Here is a 17,330-nt window from a genome sequence, read left to right as displayed (position 1 = left end):
GGACGACCAGTTTATTTCTCTGTGACAATTCCTGCATTCCTAGCAGAAACAGCTCTGCTACTTCAGACCTACTTATCTGCATGTATATTCTCTCTTTGGATAGCTTATTTCTTCCAGGACAGCAGTGAAACAAGACTGTGTTTATTAATAAGCAGTGCTTGCTGTTCAAGTGCACAGAACATTAAGAACATCATTCCCTACCAGCAACCAGAGAACAGTAGCTCTTCAAATCTGATATTTAAATGTATACCCACAATTGCATCTGTTCTAGCGTGCCTAGTTTCAACAAAAGGGGAATGCTAAACCTAAATGATAATGCTAAGACCTAATGCTAAAATAAGGAACCATTATGTAAAATATACACACAAACTTAACCATTGGTAGAAGCTGTATCACAATAACACGGCTCATTTCCATAAATGTTTTCCATAACTTGAAAATTAAGTTGTATTAGCTTTCAGCATTCGTTTTAGGTTGCAAGTGTCATATGGTGTGCAAAATCCCATCTACTGTATGGCCCCCGGTGACAGCTAGTAGCGTGAGCTGCACTAGAACTGGTTGACAATTTTAAGGTCCTTGTGGTAAGGGCCTGTAACTGTTTAAGGCCTAGTCTACATAGTTTTTGCACTGGTATAATTATTTGAGTTGCGGTTATTAAAAAAATAGTTATACTAGTACAACCCCTCTTTCTACCGACATAAATACATCTTAGATCAGTGCAACTTATTCCCCTTCCCATACATTAATAAGATATTCTGGTAGAAGCACCTTTTATATCAATATAATGGAGGATGGGTTTGTACACTCAAACTATACGGGTACAGTTAAGTAGTACAATGTGTATATTTATATATTCATAGATAAGGCCAAAAGGGACCACTGTGATTATCTAGTCTGACCTTCTGTACACCATAGGACTTTCCTAAATTAACTCCTGTTTGAGTTACAGCATCTCTCCTGGAAAAGCATCCAACTGAGAGACATAGCTTACATGTCAGCATCTACACCATGCTATGTCGGCTTAACACAGCATCTACACCATGCTATGTCGGCTGGAGATGCTCTCCCACCAACTTACCTTCCACCTCTCGGCAAGGTGGAGTACTGAAGTCAACGGCAGAGCACTCTACCATCAATTTATTGCATTTTCACCAGACCCACTAAATCAACGTTGCTGCATCAATCACAACGGCACCAATTTAGCATGCCAGCGTAGATAAGCCCTTAGAGAAATAAGGCCTTGTTTAAATAAAGCCTGTATAATAGAGCACTGCCAGAAGTGGAGATCCAATATTAGCAATCATGTAGTGTCCAATCGTAGAACCCCTGTTGGGCGAAGAGGATAGCAGTAGAATAGGGAAGATAACTGTAGAGGAATAAGTTATTAGGATAAGAAAGACACTCACATGCAGATACAGGACAGGAGAGAAGGTGAAATCTACTAGCCAGAGGAGAACAGAAAATAGAAGAGAGACTAGAAAGTTGCTCAGCAGAAGTTCCCCTTGGCAGTCAGTCAGCTAAGCTGCTCCATAAAGAAATGCAGATTCATCATCCACAAGTTGCAGAAGCAATCATTTAAGGCAGTCATTTGTCTCTAAAATAAGGAATAAGGACTGGGCCATGCATATTTGACCACTGTCATGTGACATTCCATTTCAACAGGTTATTGAAAATCCCTAACATCACAGGTCAGCGATCGGTCTGACCAGAGATGAAAAATGTGTATGGAAACCAGAACCCTTAGCTCTCAGCTACACTGGAACTAAAATATATGCTTGTTGCATCAGTTTTAGACTATTTCAGGTGGCCAATGTGGACAGGGGCCAAGCTGTTTCAGACCATATGGTCAATTTGGATTCATTAACAGTGGACTCTTAAATAGTTACCATAAACAAGTGTTAAGTAATTTTTTAAAGTGTATGATTTTAGCCCCAATGTAAACGGGGCCCTATGAACATGAGTGAATCCATTCCTTACTACCAAGTAGCTGAGAACCCCACAGAAAATGTTAATATAAAAGAATGCCTTTACTGACCCTAAGCTTTCAGCCCCCGTTAACTCTAGGAAACCCACCTGTTGACAATTGTTCTCAACTGGCTCATGCAAAAATGCCTTAACTAAACAGTTTTGTCCCAGCTATCAGTTACACAATTTTTAGACTGTTAAATAAGATAATAGATTTTAGTTAGAAAACTGCTAGTCTAGTCTACTTTGCCTTAAAGTCAGCTGTGTTCTGCTGCCTCCCATTTCCTGTACCCTATTTGGATTGTTTTAGTTCTCTAGGCAGCTGTCACTATGATGAGCAACAGCAACTGTGGTTTCCTGTTAACGCCAGCTCTTAGCACGCAAGTAACCATATAAGCAAAGGAAGGGAAAATGATTCTTAGTAGCATTTTAGCTATCATTAAGCATCTATCCAGCTTTAGAAAGAGATGAATTTTGGGTAACAAGTAATTAACATAATAAAATCCAGAAATTACACCACACAAAAAAAAAAAGGGAGGAAAGAAGGACCCTTACTTCTCTGAGAATTTGTAGAAGTCTTATTCTTCCTTGTCATTTAACTTTATTTTCTACCAAAAGGTAATGACTAGAAACTGGGATGTGTAAGCCTAGATCATTCTTTTATAAATCTATCTCAAGCAGAATATTTCAATGGACATATAACCTGATAAATTAATGGCAGTTTTTGACATGTTCCTAGAGCTTATGGAGGAGAGGCACCAAAATGTAAAGAAAAAGATTTATGCTGCTGGGTTCCATATGTTTGAAACCCTCAACGTATATAATTAGTACCCTCTTGACTACTCACTCTCTTATAATAGAAGTGCCATGACTGCTTGAGCAAAAATGTCATTTCAGGTGCTCTAACTGTTTCTGATGGCAAGTGCTTTTAATTATAAATTGCTTGTTTTTCTGAAGGGGCTCAAAACACTTCCCTTCATGTACCAGTGAAATGAAGCAGCTGCTCCTTCCCTGAACTATTATTGTGTAGGGTGTGTTATTGGTAGTGAATTATAGTATTCAAATCAATCAGATCATTTTTTTGTTTTTAAGCATTTCAAAAGAGTCACCAAACAAGTTCTTATATATATCACCAACACCTTAGACTACTGAATCTAGAAGTATTAAAAAAAAATTTATTAAACTATTTATGCTGCTTACTCCTTACATTTCATTGATTGGATAGGCTGAGTCAGTTTCACTTTTGGGTGAAAGACTTAGCACTAGTATTTGAGTCGCAAATACTGCAGGGATATGTGAGCAAAGCCCACTTCCTACTGGAATACCCAATTATGAAAACATTTCTATAGGTCTCAGATTTTGTAAATGCATACAGTATTTATAAATTTTAAATTGAGGTAACAAAGTTTGACAAGGTTATTGCATAACTACTGAATCCAACAGATACCTAAAGTAGAATATTCTAGATAATTGTATTAAAGTAAACTCACCTAAGTGTGACTTTTAAACGCAAATACATACAGGCATTAAAGACAGTAAATCATCATAAATGAATTATGGAACTTATATGAAGGAGATGGCAACAAGTGCAAAAGAACCCTGATCTAACGGAATAACATATATTATATTATGTACCTAAGATCTTAGAGCCTTTTGTCTATAATTTTCAGATAATATTTAATACTGATCCTTTTCAAAAGAAGCTCTTATCTTTCAGTTTAGTACCTGGTATGACCTGGATTTTTCTCAGTTACACTTTTTACTAAATAAAGATATAAACCCAAAATAGATTCCTATAAGTATTTGCTGAAACTCAAAAATAACCCAATGATACTAGAGTTTAATGTACAATGCTTATGCTAATTATCGATGCTCATGTACTACTAACAGCAAGTTACATAGAGGTCCAAAACACCTGTTTAAGCATGTTTATTCGGCAATACATTTGGTAAATCTTTAAATAGGAAAGGTTCCCATTTTGCCCCCACAGCGAAACCCTTCCTTTCACCAGCGCTCAAAATTTGGGTTCACCAGCTGCAAGTGAAAGGTCTGTTTTGGTGATCGAACAGATCTATGAGCTGTGTGTCAGCTAGTACCATTAAAGCCTTCCCAAGAGCACTACTTGCCACTTCTCTCCTAGCAACAACTTCTGTCACCGATGCCTTAATTTCCCTACCTGGTTCTTGCTGCTGCTGACTGTGGTCCAGACTATCTTCTGGCCTCCACCGCCTGCAAAAACCATAGCCAGCAATTTTCACATTTGGCAAACTGTTGTAATACTAATTTTTGAGCTCTGCTTTCACATACTTATCTTTTGACTCCAGTTTAGTTTATGCAGACATCTAAATGTATAATAAAAGCACTGAATGTTTTAAGCACACAAGCAAGTCCCTAAAAATTCACTTACTGGAATAAGAAAGCTTCTCTGGTTACTAGAAGGGCCTAAGTAATCAATTTCTGCAGAATGCATGTTTTCTGATTACAAAGATAACTTTCAAAATGTTATCCAATACAGTACACCATCTTCCTGATGCTCCAGACAGTTTCAAAGCTGCTACTGCTACTTAGAATTTTGCTGAGCATCAGCATATTAGCAAGACTTTGATTAGACTCACTGCTGCTATGAGCAGCAATGAACAGTAAAGAATCATGTCCATTTCATTACACTGCTGAAAGCCAGAAGTGGCAAAAGAGGCAGAGACTGAAGGACTCAAAACTAGGAGTAGTGGAGACCTGCCATCTCTTCAGGACATGAAGGCAGCCCTGAGAGAAATTGAGTGAGAAAGGAGAAACAGAAAGTTCCTTCACCTTTCTAGCAGTGAAGTGATGGAGCATGAAGTTTAAGAGTTAGACTATACAGAGACTCATAAAAGTTGAAGCACTCAAAGAAGGGTTATGGGGTAGCACCAATGTAGAAATATCAGCATCATCCCATTATTTTTCTACAACTCTCAGGAAACTGATTTTTATTTATTTAATAACCAGGGTTTCTTTCTGCCCCTATCCCTTGCTGGTGCATATCCCCACCCTAGTCTATCATAGCTACCTGCACAGTGGGTTTACTCCTCCAGTTACCTGATGCATAGCAAGTGTGCAAGTCCATCTTTATGATGTGTTTAAATATGATTTCATGTACTTGAAGTCATCTGATGAACTATCACTTCCCAGCTACTCTATGCTATTAATCTGGTCTCCCAATAGGTAAATTACCAGTGTTCAGCCTAGATCAAATATGAAACATCCTATACAGCATAAATTAGATTTGTATTACATTAATCTTCAGGTAACAGCTTTCTTCCCTCCTTCCTCCTCCAAACCCATCTCCTGTTATTCAAACAGTGAACAACATGTTCAGAGTTGGGCCACTGACACCAGAAGGGATGGAATGTTGGAACTTGAAAGTTCCACAGCAATTGGAAGTGACAGCTGAAGGAAGGATCTAAAGATAGAAGAACACTTGCCCCACTGGGGAGAAAAGAGATGGGAAAGTGCACAGGAAGCTAGGGAACCATGAGAGCAATGATGTTAGGAATGGGAAAGGAAGGAGAAAGAAAATAAATGAAGAAACCAAGGGAGCCAGGAAAGAGACTTAGAAAGATCCTTTGGTCTCACTGAACGGAGGGGAATGAGGCGTTTCAACTATCTGGTCCACTGGGAGTAATGGAAATACTCCAGAGAGTGAAACGTTTGTTTAAGGCACTGAGTTGAAAAAAGAACAAAAAATGGGTTTTAAACCTGACAAAATTACTATCAGAACTCAGATTTTAATGGTACAGACAAGGCGTGGACAAACATTTTGGCCCAGGGGCCACATCTGGGTATGGAAATTGTATGGCGGGCCATGAATGCTCACAAAATTGCGGTTGGGGTGCAGAATGGGGGGAGGGCTCTTTCTGGTGGTGCAGGCTCTGGGGTGAGGCCAGAAATGAGGAGTTCAGGGTATGGGAGGGGCTCTGGGGTGGAGCGAGGGGTTAGTGTGTGGGGTCCAGCTGCAGATGCGGGTTCTGGGCTGGGGGTGAGGGATTTGGGATGTAGGAGGGTGCTCGAGGCTGGGATCAAGGGGTTCAGCGTGTGGGGGGGACACCTCTGGGCTGGGGCAGGTGATTGGGGCACAGATGTGTGTGAGGATGAAGTGCTTGGGGTGCAGGAAGGTGCTCCAGGCTGGGATTGAGGGGATTTGGAGGGAGGGGGATCAGGATTGGGGCATGGGGTGCAGGCTCTGAGCGGCTTTTACCTCAACAGCTCCCAGATGCAGCAGCATGTCTCCCCTCCAGCTTCTAGGAGGAGGTGTGATCAGGCGGCTCTGCACGCAGCCCTGTCCACAGGCGCCGCCCCTGCAGCGCCCACTGGCTGCAGTTCCTAGCCAATGGGCGCTGTGGGGGCAGTGCTTGGGACGGAGGGAGCGTGCGGACCCCCTGGCTGTCCCTACGTATATGAGTTGGAGGGGGGACATGCTGCTGTTTCTGGGAGCAGCGGCACGTGCATGCAGAGCGACCCCATTCCCTGGTTGGAGCATGGCAATCCCCAAACCCCGCTCCCCAGCGGGAGCACGGGGGCCAGATTAAATCAGCTGGTGAGCTGGATGTGGCCCGCAGGCCATAGTTTTCCCACTGCTGGCGTGGAAGGTTCAGGATAAAAAGGTCAGTTACCATAGTAGGAGACATCCCAACAGCCAACCCTCATTACATTTACTTGCAGAGTAAATTGCTACAGAACATTATTAACACTGATGTTAAAAGACATTTTCTAGATAATACTGCTAAAGAGTTTACAGTAAAAATCATTATGTTCATAACAGCAGCATTTAATAAGTCACCTAAAGTTTTTTAGGTGAATCTGAAACTGGACTATAAAAATTAAATGTTACTATGGTGAGTGCAGAAGTGTGGCTCTGACCAACAACAGTAGTAACACAAAGAACGGCTTTCTGCACAACTGCAGTATGATGGATAAGATAACTTACAGAGCAGAAGGACAGAGAAGCAATTGCAGAAGAAAGCAGCATACTTGCCATCTGTTCACCAGGGCAAGTCTACACTACAAAATTAAGTCGACCTAAGTAAGGCCAGGTCCACACTACAGTGTTAAATCGATTTAAACAGCGTTAAAACGATTTAACGCTGTAACCGTCCACACTACAAGGCACTTAAAATCGATTTTAAGGGGTCTTAAAATCGATTTCTGTACTCCAGCTAAACAAAAGGAGTAACCCTAAAATCGATATTATTAAATCGATTTAGGGTTAGTGTGGACGGATATCGAAGTTATTGGTCCTATTCTTTTACTGAGCTTGCACCGCTCCGGAAATCGATGGTACCCTGGGACCATGGACGCACACCACCGAAGTAATGTGCCCTAGTGTGGACGCGTGAAATCGATTTTATAAAACCTGTTTTATAAAATCGATTTTACTAATATCGATTTAAAGCTGTAGTGTGGACGTAGGCTAAATTACATCGACATACAGTCACTGAAATAATTAAATCACTTTTGCATCTCCACACTACACTCGTGTCAGCAGCATCCATCCTCTCCAGGAGCGCTTGCACCGATTTAACTGTCACTGTGGGGCACTGTTGGACAGCTTCTGAAAGGCAGCAACAGTCACTATAAGCAATGCAGTGTCTACTGCAGGGGTAGGCAACCTATGGCACGTGTGCCACAGGCGGCACGCGAGCTGATTTTCAGTGGCATTCACACGGCCCGGGTCCTGGCCACCGGTCTGGGGGGGGGGGGGGGGGGGCTCTGCATTTTAATTTACATTTTAAATGAAGCTTCTTAAACATTTAAAAAATCTTATTTACTTTACATACAACAGCAGTTTAGTTATATATTATAGACTTACAGAAAGAGACCTAAAAACGTTAAAATGTATTACTGGCACGTGAAACCTTAGATCAGAGTGAATAAATGAAGACTCGGCACACCACATCTGAAAGGTTGCCGACCCCTGGTCTACTGCGTCAGCTTTAAGTGCTATGCCACTTGCAGAGGTAGAGTTATCAAGTTGGTGTAGTGAGGGCTATATTTTAGAGTAGATACTTACAGAGTTAGGTTGACAAAAGCTGCTTTATGTCAGCCTAACTCTGTAGTGTAGGCCAGTGGTTTTCAAACTTTTTTTCTGGCAACCCAGTTGAAGAAAATTATTGATGCCCGCAACCAAACAGAGCTGGGGATGAGGGATTTGGGGCATGGGAGGAGCTCAGGGCTTGGGCAGAGGGTTGGATTGGGGGTGAGGGCTGCAGGGTGGGACCAGGAATGAGAGGTTCAGGGTGTGGGTGGGGGCTCTGGGCTGTGGCAGGCGGTTGGGGTGCGGGAGGAGATCAGGGCTATGGGCTGGGGGTGCAGGCTCTGGGGTAGGGACAGGAATAAAGGGTTTGGGGTGCAGGAAGGGCTGGGGCAGGGAATTGGGGTACAGGCTTACTTCGGGCAGCTCCCAGTCAGTGGCACAGCAGGCTTCCTGGCTGTCCTGGCACCATGGACCACGCTGCGCCCCGGAAGTGGCCAGCAGCAGGTCTGGCTCCTAGGCTGAGGTGCGCAAGCGGCTCTGTGCGGCTCTCAGACACACTCCTTCCCCCCAGCTCCCATTGGCTTGTTCCCGGCCAATGGGAGTGGGTAGCCAGGGGCAGCGCATGGAGCCCCGTGCCCCGCCCCCCCAACCAAGGAGCCAGACCTGCTGCTAGCCACTTTTGGGGCACAGTGCGGTGTCAGAACAGGTAGGGACTAGCCTGCCTTAGCCAGGCAGCACCACCGACTTTTAATAGCCCAATCAGCGGTGCAGACCAGAGCCGCTGCAACCCAGTGCTTTGGATTCCACGACCCAGTACTGGGTTGTGATCGGCAGTTTGAAAACCACTGGTGTAGGCCAGGCCCCAGACAAGGTTGTGGCAATAGTTAGGGACGGGGACTCCACACAGATAAAGCCATTGCCTGTATGAGAGGAGCTTTGGGTTTGATGTTCTCATTTCTTACTCCTAAGTCATCAGAAATGCACATCTTGAAACAGAGTCAAAGGAAAATATATTTTAAAATGCCCACACCATTTTAGAGAGACAAGGTGAGTAAGATAATATCCTATTGCCCTGGTCTACACTATGAACTCATGTTTGTATAACTAGGTCACTCAGCGGTATGGAGTACTTCCTTCAGCGCATTAAGTATAGACAAGCCCTTATTTGATTAATGTCTGTTGGTGAAAGAAATGAGCTTTTCTTCAGTTCTGGGAAAGGTATTGAGTGTCACACCTATTACAAGGTGGAACAGGTTATTTAGCATAAGTAAACAAATTCTAAGGGATGTTCAAGTTTAAGTGGTCCATTAACCCTCCTGCAAACATAGGCAAAAGGGGGGTTAGTGGGTTACAGACTGTTGTAAGACACAAATCCAGTGTCTTTATTAAGACCAGTTTTTAGTATCCAGCAAAGTTATGAATTTAAGCATCCATGCTCATCTTTTGAAGTTGTTGTGCACATTTCCTTTGAGGACAAGGACTGGGTGGGTCCCAAAGCCTGGCCTCCACCCCAAGCCTGAATGTCTACACCCCGTGTGAGCCCAAGTCAGCTGACACATAAGTGTCAAACTGCAGTGTTGATATAGAGTTAAAAACTATGCAAACAGTCCAACTTGCAGAGAAAAAAAAACAAACAAAAAATACCCACAACTCTAAAGCAGATTATTGTACCAAAAAACAGAAGAAAAGTGCCTCAGGCTTTCAAGACAAAGTTAAGGAATTCAAATCCTAAGCATAAATCCAACAGTCAGACCTAGAGAGCACCTATACTTAATTCTTTATAAGATGAGTAAGTGTTCTTAACACTCCCCCATCTTTTTCTAGCAACCATAAAAAGGAGGTCCATTATGACACAACATGTAGGGGTGCATTCTGTACAATTACAATTTCAGGTGTCTGGCAAAGGTCTGGTGTTTAGTTTGAAGTCCTATACACGCCTGTAATGATCTCAGAGTAACTGTTTTTAAAGATTATGTGCCTAACAGAGCGCACAGTGCTGACTGATCTGACTGATCCAGGCTGGAAGCCAGGAATGTCTAACTCTATCTTTCAAGGGGATATAGTACCTTAATGATGGTTGGGAGTCTTGCTTCATAGGCTCACAGCCCTGGAAGTATTAGGGATGCATGGTTGCCTGTACTGGGTCTTGGAGTGGGACAATCCTCTCAATTCCCTTATAAAAGGTGTGACTTCTTTTCCTAGAAGACCACTAGTTTTGGGTTTTTTCTGTACATCTACCTAGAAACTTGACCAATTGGCTATTTTCCTGCTCTGGGCTGGAGGATTTTGTATTAAATCAAAGTATGTATTAGAAACAGCCCTTTATAATGTTTTCAAGTTATTTTTTGTTCCCCCCCTAACTTTTCAATTCATAATTAAACTCTGCAAGTGTACATAGTGCCTCAGATTTCATCATTCATGTTGTTAAAGTTTGAGATTTGCTGAGAACTTCTCTGGGTAAATTTTAATTGTTCAGAATATTCCCTGGGGTGAGAATGATCATTCTTTGCCAGACAAAACTGCTTTGTTTTGGATCCCTGACATTAGTATATAACCTGGGGATGTCACGATCAAATCTCCTAAACACACTAGAAAAGTTGTTGAAAGCACCCTACCATTTTAGGGGTTAAGTGATCATTTAAATATTAACAAGAACTGAAATCCCTCTACTTCCCACCTTCTTAGTAAGCACAGAAGTATTGGAAATGTGGTACGAAAATCGTTTTTCCTTGTAGAAGGTGTTTATCAAGCTCTAAGTGCCCCATAGATGTAAGCCAAGTTCCTTCCACACATTGAAGTTTTGTTACAATGCAAGCTGAAAATAGGAGAGTATGTGCTTCAAATGACTTGCAGCTGAATTTATGTAAATACATGTATATTTACACTCTTATTTTGGCAGGCATGTGGCTAGGTTGGGACAGAGATGGAAGTTGATCTCTCTTGCAGAGAATCCATGGATGGATGTAGGGGGTCAATGGCAAGGAGCTCCCCACCAGCCTTGGAGGGGCTGCAGGGCTAGCACGATTGGATATGAAGTATTGGGAACATGGACTCCCTTTTAGGGGTGCAATGTTGGTTGTGTATGTGTTTCCTATCTTTTGCAGGGAGCCATCGCTAGCTGAGAAAAAGAAAAATGTCTTTGTCATACTTCTTTCACAAGGTATAGCTCCAGCTGTGAAGTATAGGAGGGAATCTCATTACTTTTACAGTGATATATTGCTGGCTGTGTTTGGAGCAGGTGATAACCAAGCAGGAAGTATAGCTCTCACCCTGCTGAAACTCTCCCTATTTCTGGGTCTGGGTAAGCAGTGATCCTCAATAACTGCCCTTCTCTGCTTGGCTAGTGCAGTGAAAGCTCTCACTCCTGTTTCACTCTACTTTAATCACTTGTTTGTTGGGTGTAGTGCTGGCTGTATATGAATGGGACATAAGGAGACTCTCCTGCTGCTGGTGTCCCCTTTCCTGCAGGTAGTGCAGTGCTAGGTTAGTTTATATAGGTGCAGTACTGGCACTGCATGAGGAGTGCTGGGTATCTAAGAAGAGATCTCACCAACCTTGCAAGTGGTACCCCCGGGTATGTATGGCTCTGTGTATACATGGATCTCATGCGTGGGTCTCAATTCTCAGGTTGTCAGGGTGCTAGAGATCTGTATACCAGGGTAGAGGAGCTCTCCCGTCCCTTGCAGGAGGTGCAATGCCGGCTGTTTGAATGATATGGAGGGGGGGGTGCGGAGTGGGGTGTATGGTGATGGTGGGGTACACAGCTCACCCCTCGGGCAGGGGGTGCGGTGCTGGCTGTGTGTATGGCGATGGTGGGGTATGCAGCTCACCCCCCGGGCAGGGGGTGCGGTGCTGGCTGTGTGTATGGTGATGGTGGGGTAAGCAGCTCACCCCCCGGGCAGGGGGTGCGGTGCTGGCTGTGTGTATGGTGATGGTGGGGTACGCAGCTCACCCCCCGGGCAGGGGGTGCGGTGCTGGCTGTGTGTATGGTGATGGTGGGGTACGCAGCTCACCCCTCAGGCAGGGGGTGCGGTGCTGGCTGTGTGCGCGCGCGCACAGGGGTGCGGAGCTCACCTCCCTTGCAGGGGGTGCGGTGCTGGCTGTGCTGCGCCCGGTAACCCTCGATCACCTCCCACTCTCCGTTGTCGCGTTTGATGGGGAAGGAGACGCTGAGCACGTGGTTGCAGGGCTTGATGATGCGGAGGATGCCGCGGACGCGGTGGCGCCGCTCCTCGGGGCTCTCCCGCGAGCGCAGCCCCTCCACCAGCTTGTCCTCCACGATGCCGGCGCCGCGGTCGAAGAAGCCCTCCACCATCTTGAAGAAGTTGGGGTCGTCCTCCTGCTCCGCCTCGCTGTAGCGCCGCCGCTGCAGGAGCCCCCCGCTGGGGCCGCCCCACAGGGCTGCTGCTACCGCCGCGCTGGGCTCCGTGCCAGCCAGCACCGAGCCGGCCCCGGCGCGGGACGCGAGCAGCTCCCCTAGGTAACGGTACATGGTGGCAGCTGCAGCGGGGCCGGGAGGCAGGGTCGGGGCTGCTCTAGCGCTGCGCGGCCGACGGCACAACAGAGGCGGCTGCCTCCTCCGCCGCCTTTAAATGGCCCCGCGGGGAGAGGCCGGAGGGGCGGCTCGGGTCACACAACACCTCCCTGCCGCGCGTGCGCACACGCCGCGCCCGGAACCTCTCCGCCCTCTTGGCTCCGCCGTGAGGAGCTGGGCGCGGTGCCGGCCCTCAGCCAGTCTCCCGGAAGGCCCGAGGTGGGTGTGTGGCGCGCATGCGTGTCGGGATCTAGCCTCTGTCCGTCGTCGCTCTCAGTCCAGGGTGCTGGTGGGGGACCGGGAACCTAAAGTGCTTCCGCCCGTGTGGGGGGCTCGGGAGGGTGCGGAGCGGTCGCTTCTCCCGACTGCAGGCGCGGGCAGCCCCGTGGGAGGCTGCGCCTGGGCAGGGGACCCTGTACAGTACAGCCGGTCATCCTTCCCCTTCCGCTGCGGGGAGCGGCAGAGCCCCTGACTTCCCCTGTCGTTCCCCGGGCCGGCGGGCACTGCTGCGCGCCCGCCGCGCTGCACCCTTCTTTCCGGTTCCAGCTGCCCCCAGCGATGGCCACATTGGCTATCCCGGCTGAGCGAGCTTTAGCCCAGTGGCTCTCAACCTTTCCAGGCTACTGTACCCCTTTCAGGAGTCTGCTTTGGTTTGCGTACCCAGTTTTACCTCACTTAAAAAGTACTTGCTTACAAAATCAGACATAAAAATACAAACGTGTCATAGCCCACTATTACTTAAAAATTGCTTGTTCTAATTTTTTACCATATCATTTGGAAATAAATCTGTTGAAATGTAAATATTGTATTTACATTCAGTGTATAGTATATAGATCAATATAAACAAGTCGTATGAAATGTTAGTTTGTACTGACTTTGCTAATGCTTTTATGTAGCCTGTTGTAAAACTAGGCAAATACCTAGATGAGTTGATGTACCCCCTGGAAGCCCTCTAGGTAACCCTGGGTTAAACGTACCCGTGGCTGAGAATCATTGCTTTAACCTACAGTGCTGATGAGCTTTGCTGCATTGCTTATCTGGGGTACAGGGACCCTCTGCTCTAAGTAACACAGGGCTCAACATGCAGCCATTTGTATCTTCCTTAGCTTTGGGTATTCCCTATCCTGCCTGTCTGGCCTGGGATTGTCACCAGGTGACACAGAGAGCCCTGTTCTCTGACCCTCTCAGAGCAATGTTCTTGTAAGTTTTGATGAGAGCCAAGATTAGAGCAGACATGCATAGCTAGGGAGAACTACACAAGTGATCCATTGTGTGTTATGTCCCCTTCTGGACCCAAGCCATAGGATGTGAATCTGATCGTGGTGAAAAACAGTGTACTAACTTCCTTGACAGAGTTAGACAAAAGCAGTCTCATTATCTTTTATTCAAGGATGTCATTTCAGAAGAAAAACTGCTAGTGTATAGAATATATGTGATTATATTATATCCTGCAGAGTCTTGGGGTGACAGGGAAGGAAATAGAGCATATAGATCTATGAAAACTTCCCCCAAGAGGGGCAACAGCTGCCTCCCGATCAATATCAAATGATGCCGCTGGTTTTCTGAAAGACACTTTTTCTGGGAAAATATCCATTCTAAATAGGAGCAAGGAGGGAAAGCAAGAGTGGAAGTATTGTTAAATACAATTTCAGGCTTCCTAACCTATACAGGATATTTTTTCATTTCTTCTCTATTTACAGATGAATAAAAGTACTGTTTAATGCAAATCAGGCTAATTTTGGCCAGAGCATACAACCCCCTTGCCAAGCAAGCATGCTGCCCTCTGAACAGTGGGAACAGGTACATGTGTCTATCTAGATCAGGGGTAGGCAAACTATGGCACTTGTGCCAAACGCAGCACATGAGCTGATTTTCAGTGGCACTCACACTGCCCAGGTCCTGGGGGGCTCTGTATTTTATTTAAATTTAAATGAAGCTTCTTAAACATTTAAAAAACCTTATTTACTTTACATACAATAATAGTTATATATTATAGACTTATAAAAAGAGATCTTCTAAAAACGTTAAAAGCGAAACCTTAAACTAGAGTGAATAAATGAAGACTCAGCACACTACTTCTGAAAGGTTGCTAACCCCTGATCTAGATAGATATCCTAATCTCAAAATTCTTCAAGCATGTACAAGATACATCTCTGCCCCGATAGAACGTGACCCGATAGAACGTGGGTTTGCATACCACACAGTAAAGCTCTGACACACTGCTCTGAGCAGCGTGTTAAGAGTGTTGGGCCAGGCTGGGGATGAAGGGTTTGATAAGGGGCAGAGGATCTCCCCCCCCAGGTCCTGGGGGGCAGGAGCTGTGGGAGGGCACTTTTGAGGGCCCCACAGTCCCAGAGTTGTCTGGGGGATTAGCGGGGGGCCGGGAGCAACCCGCTCTGCTTCCCTCGCCCCGGCCCCAGCCGTGTCACTCGAGGAGGGGGCTTGGGGGAAGAGATCCCCCCGCACTCACTAGCAGCGGCGGAAGTGGAGCAGTCAGCCTCAGCCCCAGCCCGCTCCACTCTACCAGCTCCCAGCCGTGGCGCTCCGCTTCCCGCCGCAGGTGAGTGCAGGACCTTTCCCCAGCTGCCCCCCAGCGACACGGCTGGGGCCAGGGGAAGGAAAGCAGAGCAGGCTGTGGCTGTGTTGCTTTGCTTCCCGCCACAGGTGAGTGCGGGGGAACATCCTTTTCCCAACCTCTCCACACTCACCGACGGCAGGAAGCGGAGCGCCATGGCTGGGAGCTGGCAGGGTGAAGTGGACTGGGGCAGGGCTGCTCCGCTTCCTGCCGTTGCCAGTGAGTGCCTGTTGGGGGGCGGGGAGGGGTGGATAGGGGTCGGAGCAGTGAGGGGACAGAGGGGTTGGGTAGCAGGTGGGATCCTGGGGGTGATTAGGGATGGGGTCTCTGGAGGGGGGTGGTCAGGGAGCAAGGAACGGGGCGAGGCAAAGCAAGTTTGATATAACGCGTTCTCACCTATAACATGGTGAGATTTTTTTTTTTTATCTCCTGAGGACCGTGTTATATTGGGGTAGAGGCGTATATGTTATGCATGAATCACCCCACAATCATTAGGGTGGGAAAACTTTAAAAAACAGGCCAACTGAAGTAAAATAAACCTACCTTTTGACAGGGAGAGACTTTAACTTCTGCTATATTGGAAACAAATTTCAGGACACAGTCTGAAATAAGATTCTTTCCTGGAGGCCAAATCCAAGCAATAATGCTTTGCAAACTGTGTGGAGAGACCGTCTAGCTCAGAGGTTCTCAAACTAGGGTTCGGAGCCCTCAGGGGATTGCCAGGTTATTACATGGGGGGTCATGAGCTGTCTGATTCAACCCCAAACTCTGCTTTGCCTCCAGCATTTATAATGGTGTTAAATATATTTAAAAGTTTTTAATTTAAAAAGAGGATCGTACTCAGAGGCTTGCTATGTGAAAGGGGTCACCAGTACAAAAAGTTTGAGTACCACTGATCTAGCTCCTGTGCAGATGTCTGTGATGGAAATACCTCAGGGTTTGTCCTCCTTGCAGTTAAGTTGAGTTTTCCCCCTAATTTGAGTCACATCCACACAAAATGATTAAAGGTCTCGAAAACATGACCTGTGAGGGAAGAATGAAAAAATTAGGTTTGTTTAGTCTGGAAAAGAGAAGACTGAGAGGGGACATGATAACCGTTTTCAAGTACATAAAAGGCTGTTACAAGGAGGAGGTAGAAAAATTGTTGTTCTTTACCTCTGAGCATAGGACAAGAGGCAATGGGCTTAAATTGCAGCAAGGGAGGTTTAGGTTGGACATTAGGAAAAACTTCCCAACTGTCAGGGGTGGTTAAACACTGGAATAAATTGCCTACGGAGGTTGTGGAATCTCCATCAGTGGAGATTTTTAAGAGCAGTTTAGACCTGTCAGGGACAGTCTAGATAATCCTAATGATTCTAAAACTCCTTATTTTGAGGGTGGGAGTGCTTTTAACTTTAGTTGGCCCATCAAGGGGTATAGATAAAGCTCAAGTTAGCATGACTTGCCACCTGCTAACACAACCAGTGTGTGCATCTCAAAGTGTTTTGTGATGGGGCAGCTTTTGCTCAAAATAGGGTAGCTCGAGAAGAGTTAGGTATAGATAACTTGATTTAACTTGCAATCATACCCTAAGGCAGACTGTGGTGGCTACAGTGTCCCAGTCTGAAGAAACTTTGAGTCGTATAATATGAGGAGCAATCAGACATCGGTTTAGTCCTCTGGGTTACAACATTTTCCAGTGAGTTGATTTCAAAAGAAAAACCCACTTGTCTTTCTCCCTGGAGCTAATGACTGCCTTACTGATAAGACTTTACTCATTGGATGGAGTTATTTGCATCATGTCAGGCAGGAGCTCAAACCTCTCAGTGCAGTGAAACTCCAGGAGTCTCAGGGTATGGCTACACTTGAAACTTGCTTTGAAGTGCGAGTGTGGTCGCAGCGCCAGTGCTGGGAGAGAGCTCTCCCAGCGCTGCACGTACTCCAGATCCTCATGGGGTTTAGCTTGCAGTGCTGGGAGCCGTGCTCCCAGCGCTGCGGCACTGTTTACACTGGCGCTTTGCAGCTCTGTATCTTGCAGTGCTCAGGGGGGTGTTTTTTTCACACCCCTGAGTGAGAAAGTTGCAGCGCTGTAAAGCGCCAGTGTAGCCAAGGCCTGACTCACATTAATGGGGCTTTTCTGACTGCCAGGAAACCTTTAAGTTCTGACATTTCAACCTTTCTCTGTGAGAAGCATCACCCAGAACATGTTTGCTGTAAGAATTGCAGGAGAGACAGAAAGAATGGCTTTCCTCTGTGTATCCAGTTGT

General features: G+C 45.9%; 2 protein-coding genes across 7 annotated transcripts in view; one reads left to right on the top strand and one right to left on the bottom strand.

Moving 5' to 3' along the window:
- Nucleotides 1-12,558, bottom strand: part of GLUD1 (glutamate dehydrogenase 1) — a 51,322-nt gene extending 38,764 nt beyond the window's left edge. Inside the window, exon 1 of the mRNA XM_050958603.1 lies at nucleotides 12,050-12,558. Coding sequence (XP_050814560.1) covers nucleotides 12,050-12,467 — 418 coding nt within the window. The 5' untranslated portion in view covers nucleotides 12,468-12,558. The remainder of the gene's footprint in view (nucleotides 1-12,049) is intronic.
- Nucleotides 12,379-17,330, top strand: part of SHLD2 (shieldin complex subunit 2) — an 80,468-nt gene continuing 75,516 nt past the window's right edge. For 2 of the 6 annotated variants that reach the window (XR_007775088.1, XM_050958582.1), the window contains exon 1: nucleotides 12,614-12,728. The gene's annotated coding sequence lies outside the window, so the exon portion shown is untranslated. Of the gene's footprint in view, nucleotides 12,456-12,613; nucleotides 12,729-17,330 lie in introns of those variants that run through there. The other 4 variants (XM_050958577.1, XM_050958580.1, XM_050958578.1 and 1 more) reach the window with 3 other exon arrangements.

The sequence above is a fragment of the Gopherus flavomarginatus genome, chromosome 6 (genome assembly GCF_025201925.1).
Source record: "Gopherus flavomarginatus isolate rGopFla2 chromosome 6, rGopFla2.mat.asm, whole genome shotgun sequence".
NCBI lineage: Eukaryota > Metazoa > Chordata > Testudines > Testudinidae > Gopherus > Gopherus flavomarginatus.
This window is presented reverse-complemented; position numbering and strand designations above follow the sequence as displayed.